This window comes from Rhinatrema bivittatum, chromosome 4 (genome assembly GCF_901001135.1).
Source record: "Rhinatrema bivittatum chromosome 4, aRhiBiv1.1, whole genome shotgun sequence".
In the NCBI taxonomy this organism is placed as follows: Eukaryota; Metazoa; Chordata; class Amphibia; order Gymnophiona; family Rhinatrematidae; genus Rhinatrema; species Rhinatrema bivittatum.
This window is the reverse complement of record NC_042618.1, coordinates 202,959,386-202,975,707: the sequence shown is the minus strand read 5'-3', so window position 1 is coordinate 202,975,707 and position 16,322 is coordinate 202,959,386. Positions and strand designations below refer to the sequence as shown.

Below are 16,322 nucleotides of genomic sequence, written 5' to 3'. Positions count from 1 at the left end.
TGCTTACTTGTAACAGGTGTTCTCCTAGGACAGCCAAATGTTAGTCCTCACAAAACCCACCACCACCCCATGGAGTTGGTTTTTTCCTATGTTTTATTTTTCGTAATTCTATGTTTCGAGATTGAAGGGGGACCCCACGTGGATAGTGGCATGCTGGGCATGCTCAGTGTGCCAGTCAAAGTTTCTAGAAACTTTGACATAATTCCATGCCAGGCTCCATCTGATGATGTCACCCATGTGTGAGGACTAACATCCTGCTGTCCTAGTAGAACACCTGTTACAGGTAAGCAACTCTGCTTTACTTGCACTGCATTGGTGCCAACCAGAAAACCCTGCAGAAAAGACATTTGGTATTAGTCCTATTGTAAAATATATTTGATGTGGGCTTGGCCCTCAGAAATCCATGAGTAAACTGAATAATAATGATAATATAGTAAATCTATTATGATGGTTTTTATGTTTATATTGTAATCTGCTCAGTACAATATATTTGTTATAAGCAGCCAAGGTATATTTTAAATACATAAATAAACCTCCCATACTAAAACAGCACTAAATTCCTGTACTCAAGCGGTTACACCCCTACCTTTGAAAAGACAGTACTACAAATATTATATGAGGTTCTAAAACACCAATACATCTCCTATTAGGAATACACCAGGCTGCTAGATCCCTACACCGAAACTACATGCCAACAGAATGTCACTTCGATCATACATGTAGAACCCAGATGGATCAACACCAAATATAGAATAAAATATAAACAGAAATGTGCAGACAACTTAACTGGAAACTGCATAAAGCCAGGCTTGCATGCAGTGCAACAATGGAAAACAGAAACACCATCATTCCTCATAAAACAATAATAAAATCAATAAATATAACATTAATCATAATAGTAAAACTATACTAATAGAATAAATATTTCAAAATGGCTGAACAGAATGTCAGGTTTTTTTTTTTAATGATCTCAAAAAAACTAGAATGTTTTAAAACAGACACATCAAATAACATTCATCAGTTAAATCTAATAAGAATTTAAAAAATTCCCCACGCTCCATACTTGATATCTTTTGATTTCCAGTCACCCTAAATTTGTTATGGATTGGGGAGGGGGGCCACACACACATACACATGCCCTTTCACATACAGAGGCTTTCTCTCCCTCCTCTCACATACACAGGCTGTCATGCACACAGGCTCTCTCGCACACCACACACACACACATATGCACACAGGTTCTCAGGCACACCACCATGTACACATGCAACAAGGCTCTCACTCTCACACACCCACATGCACACAGGCTGTCTTGTGCACATACACATGCTGTCGCATGCATAAACACACATTCTCACACACACACACACTCTCCCACTCTGGGCATCCCTGTCTCTTCAGGCTACATCGGGATAGGGTCTGCTGCAGCCCCACAAAGCCTCTCTTTGGATCATGACAGGATAGGTGATGGTGGTGCCCAGGGTGACCACCCAGCATGTTCTACCCAAAGGCTATCGCTGCTCACTCTCCATTTTCTCTCACCAGTCATTGTCACCCCTCTCCCCAGACCAGTCTTTGTTTCGCAACTGTCACCCTTCCTCAAAAACCAGTCTCTTTCATCAGTCACCCCTCCCCAAGACCAATCTCTCTCATCACTATCAACCACCCCCCATACCAGTATCTCTCATCACTATCAACCCTCCTCCAGACCAATATCTCTGATTGCTGTCAACACTCCCCCAGACCAGTATCTCTTGTCACTGTCATCCCCCCCCAAGACCAGTCTCTTTCATGAGTCACTGTCACCCCCAAAGTAGTCTCTCTCTCCAGTCAGTCACCCCTTCCCCTAAAGCAGTCTGTCTCTCTCAGCAGTCACTATGAACTCCCCACACGACCAGTCTTTCATTTACTGTCTTACCCACCCCGAGACCAGTCTCTCTCTCTCTCTCTCTCTCTCTCTCTCTCTCTCTCCAGGAGGGGGGGAGAAGCTGCTGCATATTCAGTTTGTTTCAGCAGGCATATCACTGCAGGCAGTGCTGCTACTGGAATGAGGCCTGGAGCCTGCCTACTCAATGCCTTCTAGGTCTTCTGCTCTGCTCCTCACCACAGCAGCCAGCCTGCCCTGTCCCAGTTAAACTCCATATTGTGTGTGAGCTGTTGGCCCCCTGCTGCCTTAAAATCATCTCTGCTACAGGCTGCAGCTGTCCTGTTCTACCTCACAGCCCCCTTGCTGACATCCCAGACTCTCAGCAGACTCAGCTTTTTTTTCTCCAACAGCATGAGTCCCTGCGGGGCGCTGAGATGAGGGGCCAAGCAGGCAGCAGGAAAGGGGACACAGGTACAGGAATTGAGGCTCAGTATTGCTTGCTGGCATTGCTTCCGTCTTTCTTTTTTTTTTTTACATACTTTATTTTGGAGGCAGGCGTCAAGACAAGTAGTAACAAAACTCCACAAAACAAAGCAGCTGAGCTGTGCATAAGCACCATTGAAGAATAGGACCTTGCTCAGGGAGGCAGCAGAAAATGCTGAGCCTGCACCACGTGATGTGGGACGCTGCACCTTTTTTTTTTTTTTTTAAAGATCATTAGATGTGTACCAGTTTGTGAACACAGATAGCAGCTAAGTGTGAGGCAGTTGGCAGGGGCAGGTAGCAATGTTCCCTTTAAAGTTTCATTACCCTGTGAGCACTTTGATGCAAAAAGCTTATCAATTTTATGCTCAGAGCAACCCAGTCCTTAGAGGGAATATTGGAGCAGCATGCACACAAATGTTCTTACATACACACACTTGCATATTCACTCTCATACTCTCGCATATACATGCTTATTCTCACAAATACACACACTCACTTTCATGCCTCTCATTCACTCCCCAGACTTTCACGCACACTCACTCAGTTCTTCTCCTTTTCCACACACACACACACACACACACACACACACACACACACACACACACACACTCGTTTTAGTAACTGCAAACCCTTCACTGCCAAACACTTTGAGAAGTAACACAAGCCCCTGCAAAAACAAGATGCCTAGAACCTTGCCATACCATACAAGCACTATCTGAGGACTTAGCCTTATCTATGACATGGCAGCAATACAAATATACCATGCCCTAGAACACTAATACACCACCTACTGCTCCAAAGCCCCACAGAAAAACTACATGCCAATAGCCATACTGCACCTCAGTCACACATGCAGAACACAGATAGAACCTTACCCAATACAGAATAAGGGATTACAAATTAGAAATAAACAGACAACAAGAAAATGGAAAGCCCAAGAAACCAGACTCTGAACAGTGGAATACTGAAGAAAGAAAAAAAAATACAAATATGTAATGCACATTCCCAAAGATAACATATGCCAATCACTAAAAATTCAAAATAACTTTTTTTTTAACCTTATCTGATCTTATTTCTCTGATCGGTTGGTCCCAAGCTTTTTTTTCCCACGTTCCCTTTCTGGATCTTTTCTCAATTCTTTTACAGTATCTTTTTTTCTCTTTCTTCTCTCTACCTATCGTCTTCTCTTCCTCCCTCAGACAATCAGGCACTCGTTCTCTCATGCTGTCTCTCTCTCAAATGCTCTCACACATACAGGCTCCCACTCACATGCTGTGGCTTACACACAGCTTTCACTTTCACATGCTCTCTCTCTCATACATGCACACCAGTTGTCTCACTCTCATACACAAGCTCTCACATGCTCTCTCTCATAAACACATATGCACTCACTCTCACTGGCTCCCACACACAAGCTTCCATTCATTCTTTCACACGTGCACCCATTCATTCTCATACACACCCACCCAGGCAGGCATCCAGTCACACCCACCCACCCCCAGGCAGGCATCCATTCTCACACACACACACACACACACACACACATGCAGGCAAGCTCCCATTCATACACACACACACACACACATATGCAGGCAAGCTCCCATTCATTCACACACACACCTGCAGGTAAGCTCCCATTCATACTCTTTCTTTTTCTGGGAGCCTCTCTCACTCTGCTGCTATTGTCACTGCGCTGCATAGCTGTTGGTGAGGAGCCAATTGCTGCTACTGTCAATGAAGCCTCTTCTGCTGCTGCCTCTCTGTAGACCCCATGATATTAAAAATTTGCGGGGCTAGCACTTCTTTCATGCTGATCTCGTGCATTGTGAGAACAGCATACAGAAAGTGCTACTCGCAAATTTTTAATACTGCACGGCACCCGAAGCTTTGGGAGTCTCATCTGTGCTTCGGGCCATGGTGGGATGAGCTCCCTCATGGCCCTGCCAGTCTTACTGCTCGGTGGTAGAAAAGTTGTGCGCATCCTCCAGAAAAGTTGTGTGTGCACGCATGCAGCTTAGAGGGAACATTGGCAAGCAGAGTGAAGCGAACGCCATAGCGGTGTTCTGAGAGAGGCATTTTTTGCCACCTCAAAATTCTGCCGCTTGAAGTGGCCGCCTCGCCCTGCCTTATTATAGAACCGCCCCTGGGTTGTGGCCTGACAATCCCTTGGAGTAGGGGATGGATAGATTTTTGGATTAAGGGTGGGATATTTTTAGATTTTTATGCAGATATTTTTTTTTTAAACTTTCTGCTTGCTATTTACTTATTCTTTTTGCAAACCCTCTTGGATCTCTATTGGGTGAGGAATGCTATATAAGAGTGAATGTTATGTATTGTTTTGATGGCTGCTATGTGGGAGATCAAAATTACACGACTGGGGATATTGTTGAGGCAGGTTTTTGGCATCCCTCTCTGGGAGAGGAAGTCCCAGCCATTGTGCAATGACATCCATTGATTGCTGAAAGGTGAAATTACAACAAGTCTAGGAGAAAATTCAGCCAGAGGACTGTCACTGTGATTACTGGGCTAAATGAAGAGGTTGCAAATGTTGGGTGGGGAGCAGCAGAGGAGGAATCTCCAGATGGCTTTGAATAAAGGTTGGTGTCACCATAGCCTTGGAAGAGGCCAGTTCTAATTGAACTGGAAGCACAAAGAAGCAGAAGAAAGCTACTAGACATCAACAAATTTGTTTTATAGTTCTCCTTAGAGCTGTCTGTATTTATGGGTTCCAGGGATATCACTGAGACTATTCTCAAAAGAAGCCCCTAAGAGCTTGCATAAGAGAGAATCCACGTGAGAGTGACCTGTTCACCCGTACTCTTAAGGAGCATATGTTTGCAAGACACCCTCACAAGTAGATCCAGCCATCTTCAGTATATGGTGATGCATTAAGATCCCATGGTTGGAGTTTGGCTAGGAAAAAAAATGTGATTTTTGACCCTGGCCCCTGCCATTCGTGCATATGTTCTTAAAAAGACATTGTTTCCTTGTGCATTACTGTCTATTCCCTATGAAATCCCTGTACTGTCTCTTCCAGGAGGAAGAGGAGCAAGAGGAGGAGGATGATGATGACGACGACGATGATTCAGATGATCTGGATGATCTAGATACGGATCCCCTGCTAGAGGCCGAGCTGGAAGAAGATGAGAACAATGAGAATGCTGGCGAGGACGGAGAGAATGACTTCTCGCCATCAGATGATGAGGAGCTGGCCAACCTGCTGGAGGAAGACGGGGATGACGAAGGTGAGGACGATGAGGATGATGAAGACGAGACTGACGCAGACGAGGAGGTTGAACTAATCCTTGGAGAGAGTAAGTACATCCACAGCCTGGTGGGCGCAGGAATGACCCAAAGGAACACTCCTCTCCACCAGTTTGTTCTTGGCCTTGCCCTCGCTGATATTCTCTCAATCATCAATATATGTATTGCACTAAGCGCAGCAGATGGTATCTGCTGGGGACTGAAGGGGGTGCAAGCGTGTGTGCCAACACATGTTATGCCCTGCTGGACACTGAGGAACGAACAGGCATAGCTTGTGAATTAGGCATATATGCTCCACTGCCAGAGTCTGGGATGGAAGGGGCTGTTGGCTCCACAAAACGCTTGGGTTTGGCAGGTGGAAAGAGGGGGAAGGGAAAGATAAAAGTTCTGGATTTAGGTTGGGCAGGAAAGGAGAGAGAGGATGAGAGTGCTGAATTCAGGGAGGAGGAAGGAGATATGGGAATGCAAACGTTGGAGTCGAGCAGTGGGGAGGAGGCATTTGAATATTGAATACAGGTTGAGAAGGGGAAGGAGGAATGAGATTGCTGGAGTTGAATAGGGAGAGAGATGAGTGCTGCACTTGATCAGGATGGTGAGGAGGGATGAAACGGGCTGTGGTAGTGGGTTCAGGGTGAGGGAAGGGAAAGGAGGGAAGAGATGGGTCAAATGGGAAGAGGGGATGAGTGGGTTCAGGTTAGATAGGGAAAGGGGTAGGAGGGATGAGATAGGTCGAGGGTACTGAATTTGGGTCAGGCATGGAAGGGGGAGGGAGGGAAGACTGCTAAAGTTGAATGGAGGATGAGGGATTAGACTGCTGAGGCTGATCATTGAGGGTGGGGAGGGAGGGCAGAGATGATTGTGTTCCGGTCAGGGGGAGAGGGAAGAAGGCTTGACAGTGTTTGGTTTTGGGTCGGGCAAGACGTTGTGGGGAGGGAGAGATGATAGTGTTGGTGCCAGAGCTATGCCTGGGGAAGGGAATATAGACATATACTGGACAATGATGAATGGAGACTGGGGAGGAAAGAATGAATAGGAGCCTCCAGGGAATTTCACTGGGTATCCGCTAGTTGGGCTATAATAACCAGAAATGACTGAGGTCAGAGCTGACCCAGCAGAAGACATCCATTAGAAATACCTGGATATCATTTTCTATAGCTTTGCTTCTCACAGCAGAGCAGGTCCACTTTTTTGCTCCTTTTTAGATGTGGCAGTTTTGTTCTACAAGTGGCAGCTGGTGGGCCATAAAATAAGTGAAACACCAGGGTGGGTTTTCTTTCCCCTTCCATATTTCTTTCTCTCTCCTCTCTTATCTTCTGCCCTGTCTCTTCTCCTCTCCTTCCTCACGCTTATCTGTGTCGCGGTGGCAGCTCTCAGCTAATAGTTGGTGCCTTTCTGGTTCCGTGCCTATAGAAGCTCTGTACCTTCTCTTCAGGCCAGCAATGGCAGCATGGGCTTAGCGACTTCTGACTGGGGAAAGTCTTTCTCTAGCTGCCTGTGACCCAGGGTGTTCCTTGGTAAGCTCTTGGGTGGGTACTTGACTTCTCTCCCCTTCTGAGAGTTGAAGCATGATTTGCAGTTTATTTTATTTATGCTTCAAGCCCCTAATGTATAGATTACAACTTAATTCAGTAGCCTAACTCTGTCATGTCTCTGAGTGAAATGCAAGCTAGCAAAAGTCCATGAAGTGAGAAAATTCCTTGTCAGTTCCTAACAACTGACTGTCATAGATTTCTCAAATCCTCTACCAGAATTCTGGATCCACTTGCTCTGTCCGGTTAGGCCTCGGCCTTTCTGGCCACCTCCAGCACTTTGGTCTTCTCTCTATTTGCTAGCATCTATTTCTCTCTGACTGATTTTCTTTGTCCCTTTCTTAATTTCCCAATTATTTCTACCTAGGCTTGCAGGTCAGAATTTTTTTTTTTTTTTAAACACTGCAACTCCCACCAAGTTTGTCACAGTGTGACATCCTCTCCTCTATGACTTTTAAAGCTCCTTCTAGTGACAAACTCTTGAAAGTTCAGGGAAGGGAATATACACTTCATCATTTAACCTGCCCTTCAGCTCAAAGTCAGGGTTTGAGTGTTTGCCAGAAACTTCCAGTCCTTCCACAGTATTTCTTCACCTTTCAGGTGCTTTATTCATATCCAGCAAAGAAAGCTTTCTGCTAGTTCTGTGAACACCCTTACACCATCTTTCCTCTGCGGTAAAATTCTCTGGTGCTAGGGTTCCTCCCTTATATTGACTTTAGGAGCCCACTTTCTTGTGATGAAGTCTATAATTTTTCTATCCTGGTATACCTGGCCTTTGTTTTTCTGTTAATAGTACTTACACCAATCATATTTTGACTGTCTTTTTGTTGGTATATTCCAGAACTCGGTCATCTTTGATGTTGGTTCTTATATTTTCCATTGCTTGTTCTTTCTAACCTTTCTCCTGCTTCCAACCTGGGGTTCTTATTTAAGATCGGGTTTACACCCTTTACTGTCCCTTCTGGGTGAGACCACCTCATCTGGGAATATCCATATATTTATTTTATATCTTGGCACTGTGCCAGGCTTGCTTATTTCGTCTTTTGTAAATTTGAGCTTAATGCTTTACCCTCCTGATTTCTTTATGTACTCAGACCCAATTTCTACCTCCCATTCGGTACTTCTCTTAAACCTGCATTCTCCTTTAAGCTACGGAGAAGACTATTCCCTCCTATAACCATCACTGCTCTACACTTTTGTGCTGCTTTCTTTTGTGCTTTTACTGGAGGAACCAAACGTACTTTGCTTTGTCATAGTCATTCCTGGTTTTGATTTCCTTCTGGAGATCACCTGCTCTGATACTTTGTCACAGTATTCTCTGAGCCCAGTTGCTCTGGGTTCCTCTGTTGCAGGGATAGGTAACCTTTCTGATGTGGTTTGCCAAAATTTATTTCTGGGATAGGCAACTCTGATCCTTTAGTGCCTTAAGCAAGTCAGAAGAAAAAGACTGGCATGTGTGAGAAATTATATCACCACACCATGCAGTGAAGAAAATGAGTTGTTAAAAATAAATCTTGGCATTCTATTTTAATCCCCAAAAGAATATGGACTATGCCACAACAGTGGCATAGTCCAGAATTGGTTTTTTGACAGGGTTAACATCTCTAGCAGTCTGTCTCTCTGGTCTCAACCCTCCTCCGCAGTAACAACCTTACTACTCACCACAGAAAAATAATAATCAAATTCTGATGTCACATTAGTAATAGCAACACAAACTCCTTTCCACTACCAGAAACATTGTGTAATAATTCAAAATCCTGCAAAAATGTATTCAGAACTTATAGCAAACATGCCGTATCATAATGCACTACCTGCTAGTCTCAAACAGTAACAACTCTACCTACCTCTGAAAAGACAACACTGCAAATATTATACTAGCCCTATTAGGAAAACAAAACAAGCTATGCTGCTGTAGATCCCCACACAGAAAAGCAAAGTTGCTTACTTGTAACAGATATTCTCCGTAGACAGCAAACAGCCACACAAGATGGGGGTGACATCATCTGACGGCGCCAAGTTGGGCCTTGTCTCTCTCCTAGCTCAGAAAGTTTCAACAGCACCTTCTGCGCATGCACTGGATTTGCCGCATACACTTCTCCCTCAGTCTTTTTTCAAAGCTTAGACAAGTTCCTGAGACGGAGGGAGGGTTTGTATGGCTGTTGTGTTGTCCATGGAGAACACAGGTAAGCAATTCTGCTTTCTCTGTTGACAAGCAGAACAATACAACCATACGAGATGGGACTCCCCTGCTGAGTGTTGCATTAGGGTGGTATTCTTTTCTTCCAGTGTTTGCAACCTGTCTGTTGAATGCGGGACGTTGTGGGTATTTATTCTGAAATGTTTTTGAGTATCGATTGTCCAGATTTATTGTCCTTGCTCGATTCTTTGTCCACATAGTAATACCCAGTGAAAGTTTGTATTGTTGACCACTTGCTGCCTTACAGATGTCTTGTATAGCTGCTGAATTCATATGTGCCACTGTGGTAGCAACTGCTCGTACTTGATTTACCTATATTGGTGGCAGAATCTTGCATCCTATGGCTATGTAGCCATGAGAATTGCATAGAGTCCACCATCTGGATAAAGTTTTTCTGTACTGAATTGCCTTTTTTTTTTAGCCAGGTTATAGGTGATCTACCGATATAAAACAAGAGGGTTCTTCTGCAGTCCATTGTGTGATGCTTGCTCTACAGGTGTGGTATATGGTTTTGGGAAAAACGTTGGTAGAATTATATTGCTTGGTCTAGATGGAACTGTGATACTACTTTTGGTAAGAACTCTGGGAGAATTCTTAGGACTATCCTATTCTTGAATCTTTGGGCATAGGGGAAGAGTGAGTTACTAGTGCCTATAAATCACTTACTCTTCTGGCTAATGTTATGGCTACTAAAAATAGTTTTCCATGTAACTAATTTCATCTCTGTACTAGCCATTGGCTCGAATGGTGCTTGCTTTAATACTATATTCAAGTCCCATTGTGGCATAGGGGCACTTGGAGACTTTAGGTTTTTAAGTCCTTTTTATTAAACAGATGTGATACTCAGAGTGTGTGTCGGTATATAAAATCTTTAAATAAATAAATAAAATTTGCTACAGTGGGACGTTGGGAGATTAGTTTTCCCTCCACAGGGTGGTGGTAAAGCTGCTATTGTGCACAAAAGAACTCGAACTGAATTTTACCTTAGCCCTGTAACTGTGAAACTGAACAGATGAATGGATCTGTTTCCTGATGTTCACACCATTTTGAAAATCTTTTCCATTTTGAGTTGTAAGATTTTCTTGTGGTTGGCTTTCTGGATGCTATCAAGATTTCGGTTACCTTTTGTGGAAACTTCAATTGGTGGAGCTTGTTGCCTTCAATATCCATGACTGTTCACGCTAGAGATTGAAGGTTTGGATGAAGGACTGTGTCTTCAAATTGAATTATCAGTTTGGGACTTTTGGTAATGTTACTGAAGGAGCTGCCGCTAGCCATTGCAACCATGGGAATCAAGCTTGTTGTGGCCAGTAAGGGGCTATTAGAATCATTGTTCCCTTTCTTAGTTTCTGTATACTCTTTCTAATTAGCAGTAGTGGTTGAGAAGCATATAATACATGTGTTCCATGGAATTAGAAATTCATCTTGTGATGGTCTCTTGGAACATCTTGGCAGCTTGTGATTGAATGGAGATATGAAAAGGCCCATCACAGGTGTTGCCAGGTTATGAAAAGGCATTGAATCATGCCATTGTGCAGATACTATTTGTGAGGTTGTAGTTGGTGGCTCAACCTGTTTGCAATGATATTGTGTTTTTCCAGGAAGGTGGATTGCTGAGATATGCATCTTCCTGCTTGTTACCCAATTCCATTTGGCTAGGGATTCTTTGCAGAGAGATTATTATTCTGCTCCCCCTTGCTTGTTTATATAAAGCATAACTATCTGTCTTAATCTGTATTGTTTTGGTTGTCAACCAGGGCTCAGATGCCTTTAGAGTATTGTAAATTGCCATAGTTCTAGTTGATTTATGTGAAGCTTGGCCACTTGTTGTCTATTGCCCTTGTGTGCAGATGCCTGGTAGGTGAACTCTCCATCTGTCAGCACCTGTTGTTAATCGAGTAGGCTTTGGCCACGGAGTAGGTTCTTGTTCTTTGACCACCATTTTATTTTGATTTTACTTTATTGAGCAGAATTTTGTAGTGTAATGATTGTGTGTTGTTTCCGCTTTATCTCGAAATGCCATTGCACCTGCTTCATTTTCAGTCTTGCTAGTAGTGTTGTGTATACTGTTGAGGCCATATAACTTAATATCTCATCTATCTTCTGGCTGTTCTGATCTGTGTTTGTAGAAACTCTTCAAATGCCTGCTAATGTATTTGCTCTTTGCAGTGAGAGGTTAGCTTTCCCTTTGGTCATGTCCAGGTGGCCCCTATAAACTCTAAGATGGTAACTTTCGTAATGGTGCATATGTGCAGGCATTCGGCCTGCTCCCATGGACATGGCTATTTTATAACATGCGCGTATATGCACGCGTGTTGTAAAATAGCCTGACTGCATGCACATGTGTGCACAATTTTAAGTGGACGTGCGCTGATGTGCACAAATGCTGCTTCTGCTGCGTAAGTGGGGAGATTTTAAAAGACTCGTGCGCCAGCACATTATCAGTTTGCCCAGGTAAGGGATAGCACTTCCAAACCACTCTAGTTTAATAGTCTCCCTTCTCCTCTGTTAGACCCAACCTATGCTGATCTGCCTAGAATATTTTGTTTTACAACTTACACTTGATCCATAGTAGAAGTAAAGTTATATGGCAGGAGAGCCCTTTGCGTGCCTGTGCACGTTAAGTATTTACATGCCGATTTTAAAATTAAAATCCAAGAATGCTCCGCCCAGACCATGCCACGTACCGCCCCCATTTTTTAAAACTTTTTGTTTGTGCGCGTAGTGGCACCATATGCGCGAATCCATCACACCAGCCCGACTTGTGCATGGATCTCCCTGTTTTGGTGCATGCCGGGCTTTAAAAATTCACCTTGAAGCGTTGTCTTCACAGCAGTGTGGATTTTCGTAATTTATTAGGAGTCCTAGGCTATGCATTGTCTTGATCACAGAGTATTGTTGATAGAACTAGCATAGGATATGCTCGATATTAGCCAGTCCAAGTATGGAAATATTAACATGTTTTGTTTCTTTATATGGGCTGTTGCTGCTGCTAGACCAGGGGTCAGGAACCTTTTTGGCTGAGAGAGCCATAAACGCCACATATTTTAAAATGTAATTCCATGAGAGCCATACAATATGTTTAAAACTAAATACAAGTAAATGTGTGCATTTTATGTAAGATCCCACTTTTAATGTACAATAAGTCTCTGAAAATATTACACCAGGCCTTAAGACACCAATACATCTCCTATTAGGAAAACGGACCAAGTCAGGCTGCTATAGAGTCCTACACAGAAACAACACGCCAGCAGAAAACCTCACCTGAATCACGTGCTGTCCCTCACCTAACATAGAATAAAGAGACCAAAACGCATAACAAGAAGCATGCAGAAAAAACTGAATTGGAAACTGCAACAAGCCAGAGTCTCTGTATGCAGTGTAACAAAGGAAAAAAGAAACATCACCCATCCTTATAAAACAAATCAAGAAATATAAAATCATCAGCAGTAAAACTGTACTAACAAAAAGAACATATTTCGAAACAGCTGATGAGAGGAATATCCAATAATTAAAACTCATATAAAACATTTCCAGATACCAACAAAATATTTCAAAATAGCAGACACAAAGATCCAGTAATGAAAAATAATAAGGATACAAAAATTTTTTTGCTCTGCATACCTGGGAACGTTTGATATCCAGGTGTCCTGAGATTGTTCTGAATTAGCAGGAGGTGGGGTGGTTTGCTTGGAACTTTCTCCTCTCTCAGTCACATACCAGCGCTCTCTCTCACACTGGCTCTCAATGACACACCTATACACACATGCTCTCAGTACTCACATATACACATGTTTTTTCTCACTCACTTATATAGGCTCTTAATTACACATTTACACACATGCTATCTATCTTTTCACGCTTACACACACACACAGGCTTTCAATCACATAAATACATGCTGTCTTTTTCTCTCACACACAGACTCTCATTCACATGCTTACAAACATGTCCTCTCTTTCTCTCATTTACACACAGGCTCTCAATCACATACTCACATGCTCCCTCACCTAAATCAGCTCTCAATCACACACAGACACACATGGTCTCTCTCTCTCATTTAAACACAGGCTCTCAATCACATACTCACATGCTCCATCACCTAAACCAGCTGTCAATCAGACACAGACACACATGATCTCTCTCTTACTTATACACACAGGCTCTTAATCATACATACACATGATTTCTCTCACACACAAAGGATCTCAATCATACACACATACTCTTTCACACAAACTTACACATACAGGTTCCCAATGGTAAACTTACATTCATGCTCTCTCTCTCACAGGCAGGCTCTCAATCACAGACATACTCTCTTTCACATACACAGGCTCTCAATCATTCACATACATGCAATCTCACTCACACACACAGGATCTCAAACACACACGCTTGCTCGCTCATTCACTCTCTCTCTCCCCCACCCCCACCCCAGGAACTCGCGGCAGCAGCAGCCTCCTCCCAACACTAACCTCCTTCATTTTCAGCCCTCGCGGAGGCGGAGTCCCATCGGCCGCGGTTGAAACTCTTCATTTTCCTCCGAGCCGCGCTGCAGTCTTCTTCCCACAAGCGTGGCCTCTTCTTCTCGCGCAGGCACCCGATGCTCACCACTTCCTCTTCCGGGCCGCGGGAAGAAGAGAGCACGCCGGTGCCGCTCAGCACCGGCGTGCTCTCTTCTTCCCGCGGCCCGGAAGAGGAAGTGGTGAGCATCGGGTGCCTGCGTGGGAAGACTCCCGCGCAGGCACCCGATGACTCCAGCGCTGGCACCCGGCTGACTCCAGTCGTGCCGCTGCCGGCGTGCTCTCTCCTCCTCCTCCCCCCCCCCCCCCGCGGCCCGGAAGAGGAAGTGGAGAGCATCGGGTGCCTGCGCGGGAAGAAGAGACCACACTAGCGTGGTCTCTTCTTCCGCGCAGGCACCCGATGCCCACCACTTCCTCTTCCGGGCCGCGGGGGGGGGGGAGGAGGAGAAGAGAGCACGCCGGTGCCGCTGACTCCAGCTGTCCCGCCGCGTTCCGCCCGGGCTGACAGCATTTTAAGCCCGGGTGGCGGAGGACCGGGGAGCAGCTGGGTCAGCGGGGAACCGCGAAGTGTGGCGACACTTGTCTGCGAGCCAGATGCAGCCCTCAAAAGAGCCATATCTGGCTCGCGAGCCATGGGTTCCCGACCCCTGTGCTAGACATTTCTTAAACATTTTGGGTGCTGCTGCTAGGCCAAATGGGAAGTACCTCGTATTGGTAATGTTGATCCCTCAAAGTAAATCTTAAGACATTTTATGTGCCTTTTAGATGCAAGGAAGTTAGCCATTCTCCTTTCTGTGGTAGAGGTAGTTATTGTTCCTAGTGAGTTCATTTTGAACATTTCTGTAGGGAAGATGATTAAATATGAGGTATAACACTTGTCAGAGATCCCTTGTTTTCTTCAGAATCAGAAAGTATCTGGAATAGAATCCTGTCCCTCTCTGATATAGAGGAAATGGTTGAATAGCTTTTGACTGTTAAAGAGATTCTCTCTCTTCCTGCATTTTATATATAGTTGTTCTTTGGTATGTTGATTATAACATGGGAGATTTTTTGGTGGTAGTTTTTCGAAGTTCAAGCAATGAGGGTTTATAATCTTTAAAACTATTGGTTTGTCGTCATGTTCCAATTCTGATGGAAAAACTGAAGTCACCCCCCCAGCTTGCAACTCAAGAAATGGGTTTCTTGATCAGTGTTTTGGGAGTCAAAAAGCAGGAGTGGATCTTTGTGGAGGCTGCTAGGTCTGCCTCTATTGTGCTCTATTTGTTGTCCAGTTTGCTGCTGCTGTCCTTGAGGTGGTGGTTGCATTTGTTGCTTGACAGTTGGATGTTGTCTATAATATCTCCATCTCTGAGAGATGATCTTTTATACGATTGTCTATATCTTCTCTGTATATTTGAATCCTGCTGATTGGAGGTTAAGTATTTTAGTGCTGAATTTTGGTTCTTAATGGCTTCTTTCATTTTTTACTTTATCACCAAATAGGTTTTTCACCTGTACATGGTGTGTTTGCTAGTTTTTTTTTACAGGCTGGATGTTCTCAGCCAAGCAAACCTTCTGTTTATTATGGCACTTGCTGACACTCTTGTGGCATTATCAAATGAGTCGTAAATTGAACATGTCATGTGCTTTGCCTCTATCATTATGACATTGAAGGAATTTTCTTCTTCTGTCAAATGCTTTTGAGTGTTCTGCTCTCCTGCCCTATTAGCTAGGTGTCCTCCCTCCTGTTTTGCAGCCGAATTCTGCCTTCACGGTTCAAATGAACAGAAACCAAGTGAGCTAGTTGCAGCTGAGGGCATGACTATGTCAAGGCTGTTATTGGACAAAACCCTGACAGTTATACATAGAGCAGCTCAGGAGTGCTCATAAATATCACTCCAAGAAGGGAAAGAGACATACACACACCCCTTAAGGACAGATTTTTGTGGTGCAATGGCCCCTTAATGCCAGCCACCTCATCCTCCTACTTTTAAAGTGTCATATTTAATGAGAGCTGGCCTCTACTTGTGCTATGATACCATGAACTTTCTTTCACAAGTACTTGGCAGGTTTAGCTGCTTTTTTTCATTTTGCCCAGTAATTTCCTCCTTTCCTAGCGCGTAGCAGATGGATTCAGGACCAATGGGCATAGTGTGCTCCTGATAGCAGTTGGAGACGGAGTCAGATTTCAATCTGACGTCAACACCAGTACATATACCCGTGCAGGAAGCTCTGCTCGTCAGTATTTTCGTCTCCATAGCAGTTCGGGACTATAGATGCTTGCTCAGCATTAGCGTATTCAAACCAAAGAAGAAAGAAAATTCCAAACAAAGAAGAAATCTTACCTCTCCAGACAAGCCCCGCTCTCCTGCGGTGATACCTATGGGTCCCTCCCCCAGTTGAGATTTCCTGAGGTGATTTGTGAGATCCCTCAGAGGTAGGCCTCGGTCCGGCAGCCGGTTCCAGGTGTGGAC

The 16,322-nt window shown here is 44.2% G+C and overlaps 1 protein-coding gene across 14 annotated transcripts in view; it reads left to right on the top strand.

The window, feature by feature from the left end:
- The window catches only part of DCAF1 (DDB1 and CUL4 associated factor 1), a 466,661-nt gene that overhangs the window by 403,878 nt on the left and 46,461 nt on the right, over nucleotides 1-16,322 (top strand). For 9 of the 14 annotated variants that reach the window (XM_029599550.1, XM_029599548.1, XM_029599558.1 and 6 more), the window contains one exon: nucleotides 5,391-5,667. In XM_029599550.1, the coding sequence (XP_029455410.1) occupies nucleotides 5,391-5,667 (277 nt within the window). The remainder of the gene's footprint in view (nucleotides 1-5,390; nucleotides 5,668-16,322) is intronic. The other 5 variants (XM_029599562.1, XM_029599554.1, XM_029599559.1 and 2 more) reach the window with 1 other exon arrangement.